The following is a 22,326-nucleotide window of genomic DNA, read 5'->3' as shown; positions in this document are numbered from 1 at the left end:
CTGTTTCCACACTGTAGGGATTCTATGACTGTCTGAAGTGTGCTACCTGCCCAAGGGTTCACAAATCTTGACAAACCCTGGCTCATGTTTGCACCACGCTGTACTCACCATAGAGTTTGACCGTGATTTTCCTCCTTTGTTGAAGGAAGAGGATTGCATAGTTGGAGTAATCCGTTTCAGCAATGACAATGTCAGTCTTAATTCCACGATCTGTAATATGAAGCAATTGTGATTGTAATGGTGGCTACCGAGAAGTCTGTACAAGTCATCTGCTTTAGGGGAGGGAAGGGGAATAGAAGCTGGAACTGGTAGAAAAAGGATTTTACATACTTTTCCTGGAGAATCTCCCAGGAGTTGCATCCATCTTATAGTCTTGTTTTATGTCCCAGCACAGTCCATCCCTGGAAGAGAGGAAAGGGAATCAAAAGGGGAATGTTGCTTTCAGTTGGTAACATGCTGGGAACGGATCAGAAAGCTTACTCCCTCAGGGGCTGGAGTTCCTCACTTCCCACAGAAATTCTACTGATGTTTCACCATTTGACCGTACAACATGCTGAACCTGGTAAGGTAAACGGTGATCGCTGAAAACAGTGTCTCATCCAGATCTGGAGACATTACACAAAACACTGAAAATGTCCTGAGGATGCTGGAAATAAGTAACAAATACCTAAATTGCTGGAAAAACCCAACAGGTCTGGCAGCATCTGTGGGCAGAAGAATTGGATCTGTGAAGCTCTTAAAAAGGGTGACTGGATCCGAAACGTTAACTCTGCTTTCTCTCCTTAGAGGCTGCCAGACCTGCTGGGTTATAGAGTCATTGAGGCCTACAGCATGGAAACAGGCCTTTTAGCTCAACTTGCTCATGCTGCTCAATTTTCACAATTTACACAAGTCCTAATTGTCAACAATTGGTCCCTATCCCTTCCTACCTATCCAATCATTGTACCAGTCTAAATGTTTCCTAAATGATTAAATTGTACTCGCTTTCACCACTATCTCCGGCAGCCCATTCCAGACACCCACCTTCTATGTGGAAGAATTTCCGCTACGCATTAGATTAGATTAGATTAGATTACAGTGTGGAAACAGGCCCTTCGGCCCAACAAGTCCACACCGACCCGCCGAAGCGAAACCCACCCATACTCCTACATTTACCCCTTACCTAACACTACAGGCAATTTAGCATGGCCAATTCACCTGACCTTGCACATCTTTGGATGGTGGGAGGAAACCGGAGCACCCGGAGGAAACCCACGCAGACACGGGGAGAACGTGCAAACTCCACACGTCAGTCCCCTGAGGCGGGAATTGAACCCGGGTCTCTGGCGCTGTGAGGCAGCAGTGCTAACCACTGTGCCACCGTGCCGCCCACATTCTAGCTTTAGACTGAGGGAAAAGCTGTTGGCTATCTACCTTGTATAGTCCTCTCATGATTTTATGGACTTCTATAAGGTCACTCCTTAACTCTCCTCCACTCCAGGAGAAAAAGTCCCACTTATCCAGCCTCTCTTTATCCAGATCTTTTCATCACTATTTCTAGTTTAATAATATACTTTCTATGGTAGGGTGACCAAAGCTTCACACAGTACTCCAAATGTGGCCTCATTAACATCTTATACAACTGGAAAAAGACCTCCCAGCCCCTATAGTCAATGCTCTGTCTGATAAAAATGCTGAAAGCCTTCTTCACCATCCCATCTACTTGTGACTTCACTTTCAAAGAGCTATGAACCTATACCCTTAGATTGTTTTGATCTATAACACTCCCCTGGGCCATACCATTGACTGTTTAAGTCCTGCCCTGGTTTGACCCACCAAAATGCAATAACTTGCATTTACCTAAATTAAACTCCATCTGCTGTTCCTCCGCCCACTGGCTCAGTTGATAAAGATCTCACTGTATTCCCAGATAACCATCTTCACTGTCCACTATACCACTAATCATGGTGTCATTGCAAACTTACGAATTATACCTCCTAAGTATTCACCCAAATCATTTTGATAAAAGATGAATAACAGTGGACCCAACACTGATCCCCTTGGCACACCTCGGGTTCCCTCCTGCATGTAAGAATCTGGGTTTGAATTTACTTTTTTGCCAAGAGGTATGTTTATGGAATGTTATTGTATTGGAACAGTTAATTCGTAATGGTTACTGTATCGAGTCCATTAGGTTTTCTAAAAGTTAGGTTATTCTAAATTCTGATTTCTTTTGTTTGTGTTTCAACTGTAGTATTTAATTACATTCAGCCATGCTTGAAGCTGAATGGTTTGACCATCATACCTAGAACACCCACTTTGTACCTGCCTTTAAAATAAGAAAAGTTAGGTTCTAGGTTAACCTTGTTGACATAGTTTGAGGGGGATCTGGCCTGGTCCACAACAAACCTTACTCAACTATCTACCATGCAGTACTTTGTCAAAGGCCTTGCTAAACTCCATGTAGACAATGTCTACCGCACTGCTCTCATCTATTTATTGACCTTCAGAAAGTCAATCAAATTCATGAGACATGATCTCCCACCTACAAAGTCATGCTGACTATCCCAAATGAGTCCTTGCCTCTCCAAATGCCTATAGATCCTATCTCTCAGAATCCAGTGTGACAACTTACCCACCACAGATGTTAGGCTCACTGGACTATAGTTCACAGACATATTTTTCCAGAAATTTCTGTTTTTGTTTCTGGAGACCTTACTTCAGGTCTTCAAAATTTAAATGGAATGTGGGCATCACTGACTGGCGCACCATTTATTGCCCATTCCTAATTGCCCTGGAGAAGTGCAATGATGTGGAGTGACAACAGAAGAGATTCACAAAGATCCTGAGACCAGAAAAAGTGAAGGTTCTTTTATTAAGAGAAAGAGGGCTGACAAGACATCAATTGAGTTGCTCAATATTAAGAGAGGTTGAATGGATAGGTATGGAAAAATTTCTTTGTCCAAACAATGAGTTAGTAAGCAGAGTGCTCCTGATGTCATTTCATGTCATGAAATTTGTAAAAGAAAATAGAATATATGATCCAACATAAACTGACAGGATACAACATGGGACTGGGGCTTAGAGGGACTCTAGATATTAGCACAGAGTGTGTTGGCAATAAAGAGACCTAATAAGATCCCAAACAACGGAAAATAGCCCAGATCTCTGCAAGGGATTGAGTTTGCATCAATTCCTGATCCTTTCAACCTCAGAAATGGAGTCAAATTCTGGGACTGGGAATAATGAGAACTACACATGGGCAAAGCAGTTAAGTGTCAGCTTAGGATAATGACTGGAGAGTTTGAATTAGGCCCCTGAGTTATGAGAGCTTGCAGAAACCGGTAATGTTTACATGGGGGTCGGGAGGACTGGACATTGATCCGAGTAAAGGGTTCAGGATCTTACATAAGAAACGGACAAGTGAATTGACCAAGCGCGATGCTCTTAATCATTGTTGCTTCATCAGAAGGCCAGCATTAGCCCCCTATCCTTTATAGAAATAGGGATTCTGCCAAGGTGACAGCATCGTAGCAGGAGGATCCCTGAGGAAAGTCTCTTCCAAAGTGTTTGTTTCATTCACAGATTACACGCAAACATACATATTAAAATATATATTAGGAGCAAGAGAAGGCCATTCAGCCCTTCAAGCCTGCCTTGCCATTCAGTTATGGTTGATCTGATTACAACCTCAACTCCACGTTCCAGTCTATTCGTTACATCCCTTCACCCTTCCCTTTCTTCAGAACGATCAATCCACCATTCAGTTTCCTTTTTAGGAAGTTGTTTCCAAAGACTCCTAATCTTCTGAGAGGAAAAAAAAACTGCCTCTTCTTTGTTTTAAATGGGAAACACCTGATGTTTAAATGGTGAGCCCAAGTGCTCAATTCTCTCAGGAGAGGAAACATATAAGATTCAGAGGGGTTTCGACAGTCTGGGTGTGGAGAGGAAATGTCCCTCAGAATTGTATACCTTTCAAAATGCCTCCCCCCCCCTTTACTTTTCTAAACTACAAAAGATACAGCCTAGCCTTTCCAATCTTAGTCTGGTATTTATCTCTAAGTTGTTCCCAAACATTTATATACTTTGTTAAATGAAGTGATCAATATTGTACACTGTTCCTCAGATATAATGTCACCAATGTCCTGTATAACTGCAAGGCTTAAACCCAATAATAACATTCTCTTAGCTTTGCTAATTACTTTCTGTACCTGCATCATAGCCTTCTGTGATTCATACAATAGAATGCACAGATCTCTCAACATCTCAGAGCTGTGCAATCTCTTACCACTTAGATTATATGCTGCTTTTATATTCTTCCTCCCAATATTGACAATTTCACATTTTCCCATAACATACTCCATTTGCAATTTCTGTTATCTATATCTTTTTGTCGGATCCTTACTTCCTCTTCACAACTGTCCTTCCTATCTGTGTGCCATCATCAAACTTTGCAGTTATACATTTTGTACCTTCATTTGAGACATTTATATAAAATGTAAACAGTTAAGGTGTCAGCACTAATCCCTCTAATACACCAATCTTACATCTTGTTAACTTGAAAAAGAGAAGAAAGTGAGGACTGCAGATGCTGGAGAGTCAGAGTCAAAAAGGGTGGCTCTGGAAAAACACGGCTGGTCAAGCAGCATCTGAGGAGCATTCATTCCTGATGAAGGGCTTATGCCCAAAACATCGATTCTCCTGCTCCTCAGATGCTACCTGGCCTGCTGTGCTTTTCCAGAGCCACCCTTTTTTGACTCTAATTTGAAAAAGACCCATTTACACCTACTCCCTGCTTCCAGTTAGTAAACTTATCTTCTACCATTTCAATGTGCTACCAATATTCCCCACACCATGAGCTTTAAATTTCTACAATAAGATGTGGCATCTTATCAAATCTAAGTACAGTACATCTACTGGTTCCCCTTTCTCCACAGCATGCATGACTTTCTCAAAGAACTCCAATAGACTGTTCAGACATAATTTACATTTCACCAAACTATGTTTACTGTGCCTAATTATCTTAAACTTATTCAAGGGGCTGCTATAACTTCTTTCATGAAACTTTTAACATTTTTTTTCCCACCACAGAGTTTAACAGCCATAGTTTAACAACTAACTGGCCTGCAGTGGGGAGGTGTGGCTCATATAGACTAGTTAGTTAGAGACCTGAAAAGGGGTGAAGCCTATGGGGTTTCACAGGAAGGGATAACAAGAAAGGGATCTGCATGTCTGGGGCCTCACTGATACATGGAGCTGGATTCTGGAAACCCCCTTTCATCGTGCTGCCTTCCATCGTGCAGAAAATCGAATCTGTGTGATAGGAAAGATAAAGTCTGCGATCACACCCAGGTGAGTGGGGTAAGTGACTCAACCGATAAGGGAACACACTAAGTGAGGCCCTTTAAAGGGCAAGATTACGCATAGACCCATGCACCGTACAGCACACAGACTTGCAGAATCCTAATCCCTCGTGGCCCTGATGGGTTGGCTCTCCGTGCACTTCGTTCATACTCACACTTTGAACAGAGAGACCAAGAGTGCCAATGGTGCCTTGTTCCCCTTCCTGTCACGTTGCAGCAAGCTCTCAACACAGATGGTGCATGGATAGTAGGAAAGGTGATGGCGATGGTATTAGTATCATGGTGACATCTGTTACATTCAGGGCTAGACAGAGGCTCAGGCAAACAGATGCAGTGCAAAACTACTTACATTTGTGAAACTGTGAAAATCAAAATGCAATGCAGTGTCACCTGTGCCATCAATGTGCTCTTAAAAGGTTGATTTTTTTCGATCCCTTCACTCTGTCTCAGCACAGTCTCAGTTTCTGGAGCTCGCGTACAGGGAGCCTGCTCAGTAGAGGAGCCAATTGGCCCTGGAGGTTTGGTCTGGTGACCCCAGGGGCGCTTGTGTGTAGCATGGTCCAGATATGTGGAGGTTGACATGACAGAGGCAAGTGAACCCTCCTTGGCTTCAACTTCCAAGGGTTGGAGGGGAGGAGCAGGCAGAATGGAGGTGAAGGGCCTAGTCGCCTCGAAGGGTCCTGAATGGCAACCTCTTATTAAAGGTCTCTGTCGGTCATCTTGGATGTCTCCTGGCACTTCCCTGCCTCCGTGAGTGACCGAGGGCTGGATGATGATGTTTAGCAGACTCCAAGGCTGCTGGACCTGGTTCTCCATGGCAGCCACCAGGCAGTTGCATGTTTGGGACAGTTTGGTCCCCATAGCAGAGCTGTACTCCCGCAACTACTGGGTAACAAGGGCCATTGCCATCCATGTACTGCCTGCTGCTTCTGTTCCTCCCTGGCTACTGTGATGAAGCCCTTGATTGCTGACACCACAGGGTCCGGTCCTGCTTGGGGCTGAGCATGTGCTTGGTCTCCTGTAATCCTCTCAGGACGTGCCAGCATCCTGAGTCTTTTCTTCCTCAGCCACTTCCGGAGGTGTCACAGTGAGATGCTCACCAGATTGTGGTCCCAAACCTTCTGCCCCTGAAGTTCCAACCGAGATGTCAGTCTGACTCGCTGCAAGAGGCAGTCTGACCATTGCTTCCTCTGAAGCCTCAGATCCCTTTTCCATAGAGGTCACTTTCTGAGAGACCAGCTCATTTCTCCCCAGAGGTCATGGACATTCCACTGTACCTGGAGGACACAAGATAGAGAAGGCAATGCAGCTAATGATTAGACATGGCCTGTAATGAATGAGACTGATAGTGGGAGCACTCTGAGAATGGCAATGAAATGAAGAATGGTGCTTAGTTTTGATACTGGCAAGATATGGATGTCCTGGAATTCCCAGTCATCTTCAGCGAGCGATTCTATCCTCATAGACACCCCTCCATACAGCTGCAGAGGCAGACTGGATGTGAGGTAGCAGTGAGAGAGAGAGAGAGAGAGAGAGAGAGAGAGCATCATCAAACCTGCTGCTGTGGAGGTGAGTATTGACCTTCTGTGGCATTGCTGGTGGCTTTTCTGCACCACTGAGAAAGCACTGATCCAGGTGGAAGCTTCGAATGAGGCTGCCAGGGTCCTGTGCCCACACTAATCCCCTTACTTCTGTCCAAGGCCCCAAGGGATCCTTCCACATCCGTCAGAAATTCACCTGCACCTCTACCAAAATCAGAGAACATCTCTGGGACACCTGCAACCACCCCCCCACCCCCACCCCCATGGCTGAACACTTCAACTCCCCCTCCCACTCCATCAAGGACATGCAGGTCCTGGGCCTCCTCCATCGCCAAACCCTTATCGCCTGACACTTGGAGGAGGAATGCCTCATATTCCGCCTCAGGACCCTACAAATGCACAGGATCAATGTGGATTTCAACAGCTTCCTCATTTCCCCTCCCCTACATTATCCCAGTCCCAAGCCTACAACTTGGCACCACTCTCCGGACCCGTCCATCATTCCCTCTTCTGACCTATCACCTTCATCCACCTATCGCATTCTCAGCTACTGTCTACCTAACCCCACCCCCTCCAATTTATCTTTCAGCTCCCCAGCCCTCAACATCATTCCTGATGAAGGGCTCCGGCCCGAAATGTCGATTCTCCTGCTCCTCGGATGCTGCCTGACCTGCTGTGCTTTTCCAGCACCACACTCTCGACTCTGATCTCCAGTAGCCTGCAGTCCTCACCTTCTCCTGCCAGGGTCTGGAGTCATGGCCTCGTCTGATGGTCCTTTGGGAAGAGGATGACCCTCCTCTGGACCACCTTCTCCATATCACTTGGAGAATTGCAGCACCATCTTCCTGTTCTTTAACAGATTCAGACCCTTGGCTAGTTGGCAGGATGTGGATGGTTGAGCAGGGTGGACTCAGATTGTCAGTGCTCATCTGGGTACACAGCTGTCTCTTACTCATAGAGCAGGTGCCAGGGATGCAGGCTGCTCAGGAAGGTATCCGTTGAGGGGTGAGTGGTTCCAGGAACAGTGCATTGTATGATAGAGCTGGAATTGGATAGGAGTGAGGTCAGAGTGAGTAAGTGACTGTCCCTGGGGGAGGTCAGAGTGAGTGACTCTCCCTCCCTTTTGGGGCAACACGGTGGCAAATTGCCAGGGTCCTGGGTTCGATTCTAGCCTCAGGCGACTGTGCAAATTTCACACAGACATTCTCCCCGTGTCTGCGTGGGTTTCCTCCGGGTTTCCTCTCACGGTCCAAAGATGTGCAGATTAGGAGGATTGCCATGCTAAATTGCCCACAGTGTTGTGACACTGATTCGCACTGTGTGAAGAATAAGGGAATTAAAGGAAAAAAATTAACTCTCAAAATGACTTTGTTTCTACTCACAGTTTGCGTAATGTATTGATGCGAATATCTTGATTCTGATTGGTTACCTTCACGGTAACTGCCTCCAGTCGGTGGTTGTTAAGCTTGAGGTAGCCACACATTGACCCAACAGAAATGAGATGCCACACTCCTGTGAACTAAAATTAAAAGCCTTATCAAACACTCTTACAGCAGGTATGGCATAGAAACTGTATGAAGCTCTCCCTGGGCTATTCAAATCAACTTAAATCTGATGTGTAACCCTTTGAGGCCATAAAATGTGGAGAACTAAGTCAGCCATTCAGCCCATCTAGTCTGGCCCTCCATTCAATGGCTGATCTGATAATCCTCAACTCCACTTTCCTGCCTTTTCTCCATAAGTCTTCTGTGGTGAAGAATTCCACAGACTCACAACCCTCTGAGTGAAGAAATTGCTCCTCATCTCTGTCTTCAATGTGCACTCCCTCATTCTGAAATTGTGCCGTATGGTCTTCGACTCTCTCAGAAGGGGAGACAACGTTTCTGCTTCTATCCTGTCAAATCCCCTCAGACTCCTGTATGTTTCAAAAAAGTCACCTCTCATTCTTCCAAATTCCAACGAGTACATGAGCACATGAACATGACAGGGCTGATGGGCTTAAGTGTAAGGCTCATCAAGCAGGTGAGCTTAGAGCCTGATCAGTACACGGGACTATGATGTTGTGGCCATTACAGAGACCTGCTTGAGAGAGGGACAGGACTGATTGCTCAATGTTCTAGAGTTTCATTGTTTTCGATGAGATAGAGAGGGAGACAAAAGAGGTGGAGGTACTAATCAGAGAGAATATCACAGCTGTTCTCAGAGAGGACATAATGGAAGGCTCATCCACTGAGGCAACATGGGTAGAGCTCAAAAATAAGGCAAGTGCAATCACTCTGATGGGATCATGCTACAGGAGATTGAATCACTAAGATACTGAGGAACAAATAGAATCCCTACAATGTGGAAATATGTAGGCAAGTTATAGAAAGATGCAAAAACAACATGGTTGCCATGGTGAGTGACTAACTTCCCCAATGTTGATTGGGACTTCCATAAAGCAAGAGGCTTAGGTGGGGCAGAATTTGTGAGGTGCATCCAAGAGGGTTTCTTGAAACAGTATATGGAAAGTCCAACTGAAGGAAGAGCCATACTGGGCCTTGTATTGACTAATGAGCTTGGCCAGGTGACTGACCTTTCAATGGTAAAACATTTTGGAAACAGTGATCACAACCCCTTAAGTTTTAAGATGGCTATTTTAAGAAGGATAATTCAGGACCTTGCAGGAAGGTACTAAATTGGGGGAGGGAAAATTTATGTAAGTATTAGATAGGAGCTACGGAGTATTAATTGGGAGGAGCTGTTATCTGGCAAATCCACTTTTGACACAGGGGCATTTGTTTGAAGACCTGCTAATCTGAGTTCAGAACTGGCATGTTGCAGTCAGGAGGAAGGATAAGGATGGCAAGGTTTGGGACCCTTAGATAACAAGTGGGGTTGTGAATTTAGTCAAAATGAAAATGACAGCATATGTAAGGTTTAAAAAGCTAAAATCAGAAAGGGTCCATGAGGAATAAAAGAAAGCAGGAAAGAACTCAAGCATAAAATTAGGATAGCAAGGAGGGACCATGAAATGACTTGGCAAATAGGGGTAAAGAAAATCACAAAGCATTTTATATATACGTTAAAAGCAACAGAATAAACTGGGAGAAGGTATGCCCATTCAAGGATAAAGGAGGGAACTTACGCTTGGAGGCAGAGACTATGCACAAAATCCGAAATGAGTATCTTGTGTCAGTATTCAGTAAGGAGCAGGATATTGAGGTTAGTGAGATTTGTGTGAGGCGCGCAAATATGCGAGGGTATTTTGAAGTCAAGAAAGAAATGGTATAAAGAGCATTAAGGTGGAAAAGTCCACAGGGCCCAATGGTGTCTACCCCATGTTATTGAGAGAGGCAAGAGAAGGGACTGCTAGGGCCTTGACCACGATCTTTGTATCCTCCCTATCCGCAAGAGAGGTCCCTGAGGACTGGCCAGTGCATAATATGGTTCCACTGTTCAAGAGGGAAATAGGGATAATCCAGGAAATTATAGATCGGTGAATCTCATATCGGTGGTTGGGAAGCACTTGGAGAGGATTATTAGGGATAGACTTTACGTACATCTGGAAAAACATAGCCTAATTAGGGAGAGTCAATATGGGGCTTTGTGTGGGGCAGGTCATGTCTTACTAACTTGATTGTTTTGAGGAAGTAATGAAGGTGATCAATAAGGGCACAGCAGTGGATGGTTTTTACATGGATCTTACAAGGCTTTTGATTAGGTCCGTCATGATAGGCTCATGTTGAAGATCAAGATGCATGGGATCCACTTGGCTGCTGAAAACACAGAGTACTGCTGGAAGGGTGTTTTCAGTTTGGAGGCCCATGACTAGTGGTGCTCTGATGGGATCTATGCAGGGACCTCTGCTATTTGTGATTTATATAAATGATTTGGCTGAAAACATAGCTGGGTGGGTTAGTAAGTTTGCCGATGACATAAGGATCAGTGGAGTTGTGGATAGTGTCGAAGGCAGTCAAGGATACCACAGACATGGGTGGAGAAATGGCAGGTGGAGTTTAATCTCGACAAGTGTGAGGTGTTGCACTTTGGGAAATCAAATGTTAAGGGTAGGTTTACAGTTAATGGCAAAACCCTTAATGGCATTGATATACAGAAGTCCTAGTCCATATCTCCCTGAAAGTGACCACTAAGTAAATAGGGTGGTAAAGAAGGTGTATGGCATGCTTGCCTTTATTGGTCAGAGCACTGAATACAAGAGTCAGGAAATCATGTTGCAGCATTATAAAACTTTGGTTTGGCCACACTTTGAGTATTGCATTCAATTCTGGTTGCCACATTACAGGAAGGATGTGTAGACTTTGAAGAGGTTGCAAAAGAGCTTTACCAGGCTTAAGAGGTTGTGAGCTAAAAGGAGAGACTGATTGTTTTCTCTGGAGTGGCAGAGGCTGAGGGGAGACTTAATAGAAGTTTATAAAATTATGAGAGGCAAAAATAGGGTTAACAGTCAGAATCTTTTTCTCAGAGTTGAAATACTAGAGGAGAATTGTTCAAAGGGGCTGTGAGGGGCAGGTTTCTTACATAAAGAGTATTAGGTGCTTGGAACATGCTGCTGGGGGTGGTGGTGGAGCTAGATACAATAGGGTGTTTAAGGGACTTTTAGGTAGGCGCATGAATAGGCAAGGAATGGAGGGATGTGGACAGGTAGAAGGGATTAGCTTAATTTGGTGTCACATTTGGCACAACATTGTGGGCTGAAAGGCCTGTTCCTGTCCTGTAGTGTTCTAAGTTCTATGCCCAATCTACGCAACCTCTCCTCATTAAACAATACTTCCATACCCTGGTATCAGCCCGTGTGAACTGCCTCCAATGCCAGGTTTGCCTTTCCCTTCTTTTTCTCTCTTCCTCTCCCTGAGTCCTGCCTCCAATGTACTCTATTCACATATGTTTCCGTTCCAGTATATCTTTCCTTAAATAAGAGCCCCAAAGCTGTTCATGTTATTCGAACTGTGGTCTGATTAGTGCCTCATATTGTTTTAGTAAATCCTCCATATGTTTCTATTCTATTCTCTTTGAAATTAAGGCTGATATTTCATTTGCCTTTTGTAGTATCCACTGAACTCAGGTGCCAACTTTTTGTGATGTATTGTCAAGGACTCCAAACTCCATCTCCTCTGCAGATTTCTGTAGTCTTTCTTCATTTAAATAATATTCAGCTTCAACACTGTTCCTGCCAAAGTGCGTAACCTCACATTTTTCTTCCTACTAAGAGTTCGCCCACTTGCTAAATCTGTCCATAATGCTGTGTGTCATCGTCATCCTATTTCCAGTGGAATATCCGCCACCTTGGCTATAAAACATTCACTTTCCTCATTCAAGTCATTAATTTATGTTGTAAATAACTGTGGGTACACTGATCATTGTGACATACCACCAGTCACAAGCTGTCATCCTGAAAATGCCTTCTTATTGCAACTCTCTGTTCTCTATTAGATAGCCAATCCTTTATCCATGCTGATATACTATCTCTAACACCGTAGGCTCTTATTTTATTAAGGAGCCTAATTAGTAGTACCTTTTCAAACATCTTGTGAAAATCCAAACATATCACTTCCAATGTTTCCCCTTTATTGATCCTGCTTGTTACCTCCTCAAAGAATTCTATTAAATTTGGTAAACATGAATACCCCTTCATGAACCATGCTGACTCTACCTGTTTGTAATTTGTATTTCTAAATGCTCTTCTATTACATTCTTTATAATAGATTCTATTATTTTCCCAATAATCGATGTTGAGCTAGCTGGACTATTGTTACTTGTTTTTATCTCCTTCCCTTTTTAAAGGTGTTGTATTGGCAGTTTTCCAAATTTCTGGGATTTTAAAATGAAAAAGGAATTCTGGAAGATTACTACCAGTGCATCATTTTCTCTGTGGCTGCTTCCTCTAATATCCCAGGATATATCCCATCTGCTCTTAGGGACTTATCAGTCTTTAGCTCTATAAGTTTCCCAAGTACTTTTTTTCTCTAGCGAAGATTATTGAATTTGTTTCCTCTCCTCCTTTTGCCCCTTGAATATTTAGATTAGATTACATTACATTACAGTGTGGAAACAGGCCCTTCGGCCCAACAAGTCCACACCGACCCGCCGAAGCGCAACCCACCCATACCCCTACACTACCCCTTCACCTAACACTACGGGCAATTTAGTATGGCCAATTCACCTGACCTGCACACCTTTGGACTGTGGGAGGAAACCGGAGAACCCGGAGGAAACCCACGCAGACACGGGGAGAACGTGCAAACTTCACACAGTCAGTCGCCTGAGGCTGGAATTGAACCCAGGTCTCTGGCGCTGTGAGGCAGCAGTGCTAACCACTGTGCCACCAACGGCAGACATTTAGTAATTCTGGAATGTTATATGCTTTTTTTTACTGATGTGAAGCATTTATTCAACTCCTCTTCCATTCCCTGGTTCCCATTATTATTTCCCCAGTCTCATTCTCTGGTGGGTTTATTATCACTTTGGCTTCCCTCTTCCTGTTCATGTATTTAAAAGAATGCTTCCAGTCCATCTTGATATTACTTAGAGTCATAGAGATGTACAGCATGGAAACAGACCCTTCAGTTCAACTTGTCCATGCCGACCAGATATCCTAAGCTCGTTTCTCCTTTTCATTGGTCACCTTTCCACGGTTTTTAACACTGTTCCATTCCTTTGGTTTAACAATGGTCTTTGCAGCATTACATACTCTTTCTTTCAATTTGATGCTGTCCTTAACCTCCCTGGTTAACTATAGTTGGCTTAGGTCCTTCCTAGAACCTTTATTCCTCACTAGACTGTATGTCTTTGCTGTGCACCATGAACTATTGTCTTCAATGTCTGCATTGTTAATCAACTAGCTTTGCTACTAAATTTCTTTCCCACAGCAGGCCTGCAAGTTGTGCTCTTAATCCTTCATATTTTAGCTTAGCACAATTGCTTATGACCCAACTTCCTTCTCTCAATCTGAATATTAAATTCTACCAAGTTATGGTCATTGTTTCCTCGGGATCTTTTGCTCTAACATATTTATTAAACTTATTTTATTATACTTCACCAAATTGAAAATAACTGGATTCCTGGTTGGATCTACAACATATTGTTCTAAGAAACTGTCCTGATGACACTCTATGGATTCTTCTTCATGGCTTTCTCTGCAAATCAGACTATCCCAATCAACATGAAGGTTAAAGTCACCCACAAATAATGTACTGCTTTTGTTATATACTACTACATGGAGACAGACAGCCAAATCATATCAATCTTCCTACTTCTATGTACACAACACAGTTGAAATAAAATCTTTAAAGACCCTCAAAATTGACCCAGAAGACCAGAAGCTATAGGAGCAGAATTAGGCCATTCAGTCCATCCAGTCTGCTCTGCTATTTGGTCATGGGTGATGTTTCTCAAGCCCCATCCTCCTGCCTTCTCTCCATAACCCTTGATCCCCTTAATAATCAATAACCTACCTACCTCTGTCTTAAATGCACTCAATGACTTGGCCTCCACCGTCCTCTGTGGCAATGAGCTCTACAGATTTGCCATGTTCTGGCTGAAGAAATTCCTCATGTCGGTTTGAAAGGTTCATCACTTCGCTCAAAGGCTGTGCCCTCGGGTCCCAATCTCACCCCTTAGTCGAACATCTTCTCCATGTCTATTCTATCCAGACCTCTCAGAATTCTGTAAGTTTCAGTGGGGTCCCCCCATCATCCTTTTAAACCCCATCAACTACAGACCCAGAGTCCTCAATTGCTCCTCATATGACAAGCCCTTAATCCCCAGTATTGTTCTTTTAAACCTCCTCTGAGGCCCCTCCACTGCCAGCACATCCTTCCTTAGATATAGAGCCAGAAACTGCTCACAATATTCCAAATACGGTCGGACTAGAGCCTTATACAGCCTCAGCAATACATCCCTACTCTTGTATTCTGGTCCTCTCAAAATGAATGCTAACATCGCATTGGTCTTCCTAAGAATCAACTAAACCAGCATGTTAACCTTATGAGAATCCTGAAGTAGGACTCCTAACTCACTTTGTGCTTCAGATTTCTGAAGCCTTTTCCCATTTAGAAAGTAGTCTATGCCTCCATTTTTCCCACCAGAGTAGAAACCTCACAATCTCCCACATTGTATTCCAACTGTCACTTCTTTGCCCGCTCTTCTACCCTGTCCAAGTCCTTCTGCAGCCTCCCTACTTTCTCAACACTACCTGTCCCTCCACCTACCTTAGTGTCATCAGCAAACTTAGTTCCTTTGTCCAGATTATAAAAATATAACATGAATAGTTGTGATCCCAGCACTGACCCCATTGGAACTCTACCAGTCACCCATTACCATCGTGAAAAAGACCCCTTTATGCCCACTCTCTGCCTTCTGCCAGTCAACCAATCCTCTATCCGTGCCATCATCTTGCCCCTTACACCACAGACTCTTCTCTTATTTAGCAGCCTCCTGCACATCACCATGTCCAAGGCCTTCTGGAAATCCACATAGATCACGTCCACTGGTTCTCCTCAAAGAAATCTAACAGATTTGTCAGGCATGGCTTCCCCTTGATGAAGCCATGTTGACTCACCCCATTTTAAAATACTCTTCCAAGTATTTGTGACAATACTATGGATTTAAGAGATGTATTTTATCCTTTTGTTTTGAACAGAGATTTTAAGACAGAAATAATGAGCTATCTGTTGAAAACCCGTAAACAACTCATAAGACCTTGTGTTTTTTTAATTGGAACAATAGAAGCAGCCTACATGGGTGGGGTCAAGTTCAACCGAATCAGGATTTTTAGGTGTAGTTTTCAGTAGCAGCTGCTTGGTTCTTGAAGCTGGATCTAGAATCTTGGGATTCTCTTCCTGCTGCTACAATCGCATGTGAGACAATCTGTTTTACTGAATTTACCTTTTGTCAAGGGTGTGTTTATGGGATGTTACTATATTGGAACAGTTACTGTTTCGTAGATAACTAACCTATTATTTTATTAAATTTTCCGACAGACTTAAGTTATTCCAATTTCTTCTTTCTTTTTTTTGAACTATAGCTTATGCATAAAGTGTGTTTTGCTTCAGATCTGGTAGTTTGACCAATTGAATTGCATCCAGAATGCAACGCCTGACATTTGCTTTATAAATAAGAAATCGTTAGCATCAAGGCTATCTTCTTAATTTATTTTGAGGGGGTTTGATCTGGTCCATAACATATTCCACAATCTCAACCTTTTATAATACTCTAAAATCTTCCCAACGACTGATGTCAGGTTAACCAGCCTATAATTTCCAATCTTCTGCCTCCCTCCCTTCTTAAACAGGGATGTTACAATAACCATTTTCCAGTCCTATTAAAATCTCCACAACTCAAGTGCTTCCTAAAAGATTACCACCAATGTCTCCACAATCTCCTCAGTGGCTTCCTGTAGAACTCTGGGATGTAGTCCATCTGGTCCAGATGATTTATCCATTTTCAAACCTTTCAGCTTCCCCAGCCCCTTCTCCTTAGTGATGGACTTGACACTCATCTCTTCCCCCGACTCTCTTGAAGTTCTGCATTGCTATTGGTGTCTTCTACTATGAGACTGATGCAAAATACCTATTCAGTTCCTTTGCCATTGCTTTGTTCCCCAACACTACTTCTCCAGTGGTCCACTCTTGCCTCTCTCTTAATTTTTATATCTTAAAAAAAACTTTTGGAACCTTCTTTTGTATTTCTAGCTCACTTATGCTCTTTTTCATCACCTACCCCACCAACTGCTTTTTTTTAGTTGTCCTCTGCCGGCTTTTAAAGGTTTCGCACTACTTTTTATTACATTGCACACTTTGTCTTTTGCTTTTATGCTGTCCCTGACTTCCCTTGTTTGCCATCGTTGCCTTGTTCACTCTTGGGATGGATTTCTGCAGTGCCTCCTAAATTACCCCAGAAACTCCTGTCATTGCTGCTCTATCATGTCTTCTTTACTCGGCTCCCCTTCCAATCAACTCTGACCCCAATTGTCCTCACCAGACTGTTTGAACAGCCAATCTCAGACTTTGTGAATAATCAATTTTAGACTATGGGTTCATAGTTTAAACAAAAATCTTATAACAAATTTAGCAGATCAATACAGGTTCTTCTGCTACAATGCGCGTTTCATTAATGTAAATCCACTATTACGCTATTGATGAATTGGGGATACTGTTTCTAAAGCACAAACTTTGAAAGCTTGTATGGATTAAATCGCAATTCTTGCTCCAACAGTTTAAATGGTGCTTCTATTATGTGATTTTTCTTATAACATGAGATTGCATGAGAATGGATCAACTGCGTTATAGCATAACAAACTGTATTAAACAACAATCTAATTTGTGTCTATGATTTAACTTCAGATGTTTCTGTTTACACCCCTAGTCTAGTCACACAAAGGACAGACAAATGAGCACAGGGAAGGAATAAATTAACAAAACTGCAACTGATTATTTAAATGTTTCACATGTTGTGTTGTTCCATGGCATGTGTGATTGTTTCTTGGTTGATTTCTGAAGTCATTGATCAGGACCATCTTTTCAGTTCACTCCAAAGGAGTATCAGTATTTCCTATAACTTAACTTCTGTTCTCTGAACTTCCAGTAGCTGTTAGTGGGAAGTTAGGCAGGAAGCTTTCAAATTTTTAATGCTGTAGCATCAACAGCCATACTCCTTCTCTTAGGAAACTCAGTTCAAACTACCTATCCGTAGCCCCTACCTGTGATTGACCATCATGTTCTCTCCCAGACTTCCTAGCATTAATTCCTGGGTACTGACCTTCTTAGTGGCCAAACATCTGCTATCTGATGCAACATACTGCTCTCCATGATGTCAAAGACTCTGTAGAATCTAACCTGCAATTAACTTCCAGCCTGGCTTCAAAAACAGTTTGTTCTTTCCTTTTTTGTTAAACATAAGCTGCTGCCCACAGCCCAAAGGTTGAGCTCACATTTCCAAATCAAAATTAATAAAAGAGTGCAATAAAAATAATAAAAAATCAGTGACGGTTCTAACAACATGCCCTCATTATCTGATTTATTCGCTCTTCTCTTCTTCTAGTATCTACTTTCCTTCTTCATTTCTCACCTCAAAGCCACAGGTTAACAAGTAAGATCTTGCATTATAGACACACAGTTACAAGGAGATCAAACCTGGGAACTAAGTATTCAGGGATATGTGAATTTTCAAAAGGGCAGGCAGGAAGGAAAGGCTGGTGAGGTAACATTGTTAGTACAGAATGGAATAATGTAACATCAAGAAGTGATCTTGAATTGAAACGGCACGGTGACACAGTGGTCAGCACAGCGTCAGGGACTCAGGTTCGATTCCAGCCTCAGGTGAGTTTGTATATTCTCCCAGTGTCTGCGTGGGTTTCCTCCAGGTGCACCGGTTTCCTTCCACAGTCCAAAGGTGTGCAGGTTAGGTCAATTGGCCAAGCTAAATTGCCCTTGGTGTTCAGGAATGTGTAGATGAGGTGCATTAGTCAGGGGTAAATGTAGAGTAATAGGGTAAAATGTGTCTGGGTGGGTTACTCTTCGGAGGGTCGGTGTGAAGTTATTGGGCCAAATGGCATGTTTCCACGCTGTAGGGATTCTATGATAATCCTTTTTCCTGCTATTGTTCTACATTTGCTTCCTCTATACCATCCTGATGCACTCTGGATATAATTTTCCAGAAAATGGTCCTCCAATACTGCCAATTCCTCTTGGGTGGAAGCCTTTATTTACCCTCTCTCAAACCTCACTCCCCTGTAATTAATTCAAGCCCTTTCTACAACCCAACTGTTTGATTATCAGGAACTTGGTCCCAGCACAGTTCAAAGTAAAGCCCATCACACCTCACAGTTCCTGTCTACCTCAGTATCGGGCACTGGCTTCAGTAAACTGGCACTTATTCAACCCTCATCAATCTTTGAACCATGCATTTAACTCATTGACTTTATTTACCCAATGCCAATTTGCACTTAGCTCTGGCAGTAATCCAGAGATTATTACTGTGAAGGTTCTGCCTTTTAATTTAACTCGTCGTTTTAGCTGTTCAAAATTCTTCAGCAGAACTTCCATTCCCATTCTCTCAATGTTGTTGGTACCAATGTGGATAATGGCTAATGGACCCCTCCCCTCCCTCTCCAAGTTCTTCTCCAGCTCCAAGGAAATGTCCTTAACCCTGGCACCAGGGAAGTGACAGAGCCTTCAGGATTCCTGGGCACAGCTGCAAAGAACCCCATCTCCCCAATTATACTGTCCCCTACCACAATTACATTCCTGTTTCATCCCCTCACCCCCCATATAAATCACTCCCTGTACCAAAATGCTGTGGTCAGTTTGTTCATCCTCCCTGCAGTCTCCACACTTGTCCACGTGGCTTGTAAGAACTTAATAACTGTTGGACAAATGCAGGGGCTAAGGCTTCTCAATTCTAACCCCTGGGTTCTCACACCTACCTCCCCTGCTCTCATACCCTCCTGTCCCTGATCACACATCAATTTTGAATTACCTAGTCTGAGGGGCGTGACTGCCTTCTAGAACAAAGTGTCCAAGTAGCCGTCCACTTCCCTGCAGTGACACAGCATCTGCAGCTCAGATTCCAGCTCCTCAATTTGGATCCAGCTTCTCAAGTTGCAAATACTTAGTAATGACGTGTTTGTTCTGAATCTCATTGGTGTCCAGCAGCTTCCACATGGTGCAGGAGTAATACATCACCCACCCTACCATCACTGTTATATTAGATTTAAATTAATGACTAGAGATTCCATGATGTTTACATTGCACTGCAATATTCTATTTATTTAGATTCAAAAGAAAAGAATCATTAGTATTAATCTAAAATTTAAGCAGTTATTTTTAAGAGGAGAGAGAGAAAAAATACTGGAACCTAATCATAAACTGGAGACCTGATGTTTACTTTAAAGACTGGAAATATTCACCAGTCCTACTCACCCAATCAGCTTCTTTCCCTGCACTTGTGTTAAGCTGTGTGGTGTGACATCACTCCACCATTGGACGCACTGTAGGTCAGTCTCTTGTTTCAGGCCTTTTAACCTCTCCCACTCTCCACCTGCTCTGTAGAGCTTTTCTTTCAATGAACCCTAGATAAAGCAACCCTTTAATTTCAAATTTGAACTAAATTTCCGAACAGTGTAGTCAATAACTCACTTGGCTTTTGTCTTTCTCAGTTGCAGACCTGTCTGCCAATCAAAATATGTTGACCTTATCCTACCTCATCAAAACGTCCTGAGGAGAGGTTGAGGGACTTGAGGCTGTTTTCGTTTGAGAGAAGAAGGTTGAAAGGTGACTTAATTGAGACGTATAAGATAATCAGAGGGTTAAATAGGGTGGACGGTGAGAGCCTTTTTCCTTGGATGGTGATGGCTAGCACGAGGGGACATAGCTTTAAATTGATAAAGGCAGATGTCAGAGGTAGGCTCTTTACTCAGAGTAATACCCGGGTGGCACAGTAGCACAGTGGTTAGCACTGCTGCCTCACAGCGCCAGAGACCCAGGTTCAATTCCCGCCTCGGGCAACTGTCTGTGTGGAGTGTGCACATTCTTCCCGTGTCTACGTGGGTTTCCTCCGGGTGCTCCGGTTTCCTCCACAGTCTAAAGATGTGCAAGTTAGGTGAATTGGTCATGCTAAATTGCCCGTAGTGTTAGGTGAAGGGGTAAATGTAGGGGAACAGGTCTGGATGGGTAGCTCTTCGGAGGGTCGGTGTGGACTTGTTGGGCCGAAGGGCCTGTTTCCACACTGTAAGTAATCTAATCTAATAAGGGTGTGGAATACCCTGCCTTCAACATTAGTAGACTCGCCAACTTTAAGGGCATTTAGATGGTCATTAAATAAACATATGGATGACTATGGAATAGTGTAGGTTAGATTGGTTCCACAGGTCGCGCAACATCGTGGGCCAAAGGACCTGCACTTCACTGTAATGTTCTATGTTCTATAAGACTATTAAACCCTCCATTAAATCCTCATGTAATTTTCTCTGGTCAAAGGAGACAACTATGTATCTCCACTTGGATTAATGTCCTCATTGCTGGCATCATTTTGGTAAATCTCCTCTGCACCTTCTCCTAAACCTCCACATATTTCCCAAAGTGTGGTACACTGATTTAGATACAATATTCCAGCTGGGGAAAGGCAGAGCTTTACAAGGTTTAACATCACTACCTTGTTCATGTAACCTTTCCTCTGTTGATACAGATACGGTCACCATACATGTTTTTAAACTGCTATCTTAATGATTTCTTCAATGTTTTCATTAATTACAACCCCAGCACTCCCTGTTCTCACAATGTGTTTAGAACTGTACTTTTTATTTTATATTTTCTCTCCTCATTCTTCCTACAAAAACGCTTCAATTCAAACATTGTTGCCATAAATCCCATCGGCCAGGGGTCTATCTATTTCTCCAGTCTACGTCCCCTACAGTCTGTTATTATTCACCACACACGCTGGTTTCCAGTTGTCTGCACAGGTCTGAGATAATCCTGTTATACTGGAGTTATGACAGTGTTTCTGAATGAGACAGTTAGTCCAGCATGTCATCTGGCTCGAGCTGGATTTATGCCACCTTTAGGAAATGGTGAAGTTGTCGGTTCATGTCTCACGCCAGGATTTTGGCAAAGCATTCTAAACTGGGATTATAACGTTCAGCGAATACTGCGCTATCAGAGGTATTTCAGATGAGGCTGGAAACTTATGCTCTTGGAGGCGAACATAAATGATTCCACGGCACTATTTTGAAGAAAAGAATTATGTGTGGTGTTCTGGATATTATTTATCCCTCAATCAACATCACAAAATCAAGATTGCCTGATCACGATCACATGACTGTTTGTGGGAGCTTGCTGTGCGAGGATTAACTACAGCATTTTTCAAACTGCAACCGTGACTACACTTCAAAAGTACTTTACATGCCGTGAAGGGATTTGGGATCCCTGAGATGGTGAAAGACGCTATATTATTTTAAACGTTATTTTCTTTTTCTGCTATTACCTGCTGGACATTAAAATTGTTCTGTGCCTGGATCCTGTCGATGGGGTTGTCAATCCTTCGATTCGGCCTCTGAGACCTTGTGCCTCTGCTGCATGGGGAGAAGATCAAACAAAGTGCACAAAGGAAAAGGAGATGGATAGATCCCATGGTTTGGAAACAAGGCAGCTATCTGTCCAGCAAACTCTTTGGCATTTTCACTGCATAGCGCAGTATTAATACAGGACAAAGGTTAACACTGGTTTATCATTAAAGAAACTGCAGCTTGTTCTGACTCCCAGCCAAGTTTCCTTAAATATCCCTCAATCCTCATCCTCCCACAATCCCAGCTAGCCACCCTCTCTCCATATTACTCAATTCCACCTTCTTCCTGTTTTTTTTTTATTAATTCAGGTTGTGGATTTAGCTGTCTGGCCAGCATTTATTACCCCATTCCTAATTATCCGGAGGGCAGTTAAGAGTAAATC

General features: G+C 43.1%; 1 protein-coding gene across 2 annotated transcripts in view; it reads right to left on the bottom strand.

The window, feature by feature from the left end:
• c8g (complement component 8, gamma polypeptide) overlaps nucleotides 1-22,055 on the bottom strand; it is a 32,595-nt gene extending 10,540 nt beyond the window's left edge. The window contains exons 1-4 of one of the 2 annotated variants that reach the window (XM_087998595.1): nucleotides 21,863-22,055; nucleotides 8,266-8,402; nucleotides 331-401; nucleotides 109-210 (exon numbers count right to left, since the gene is read on the bottom strand). In XM_087998595.1, coding sequence (XP_087854721.1) covers nucleotides 109-210; nucleotides 331-401; nucleotides 8,266-8,402; nucleotides 21,863-22,009 — 457 coding nt within the window. In that variant the 5' untranslated portion in view covers nucleotides 22,010-22,055. The remainder of the gene's footprint in view (nucleotides 1-108; nucleotides 211-330; nucleotides 402-8,265; nucleotides 8,403-21,862) is intronic. The other variant, XM_087998594.1, reaches the window with a different exon arrangement.
• Nucleotides 22,056-22,326: the final 271 nt, after the last annotated feature.

The sequence above is a fragment of the Chiloscyllium plagiosum genome, unplaced genomic scaffold (genome assembly GCF_037043375.1).
Source record: "Chiloscyllium plagiosum isolate Xiang-an unplaced genomic scaffold, Cpla_swu_hap1 HiC_scaffold_21, whole genome shotgun sequence".
Classification (NCBI taxonomy): Eukaryota; Metazoa; Chordata; class Chondrichthyes; order Orectolobiformes; family Hemiscylliidae; genus Chiloscyllium; species Chiloscyllium plagiosum.
The sequence above is the reverse complement of the archived record's forward strand: the minus strand, read 5'-3'. Positions and strand labels throughout refer to the sequence as shown.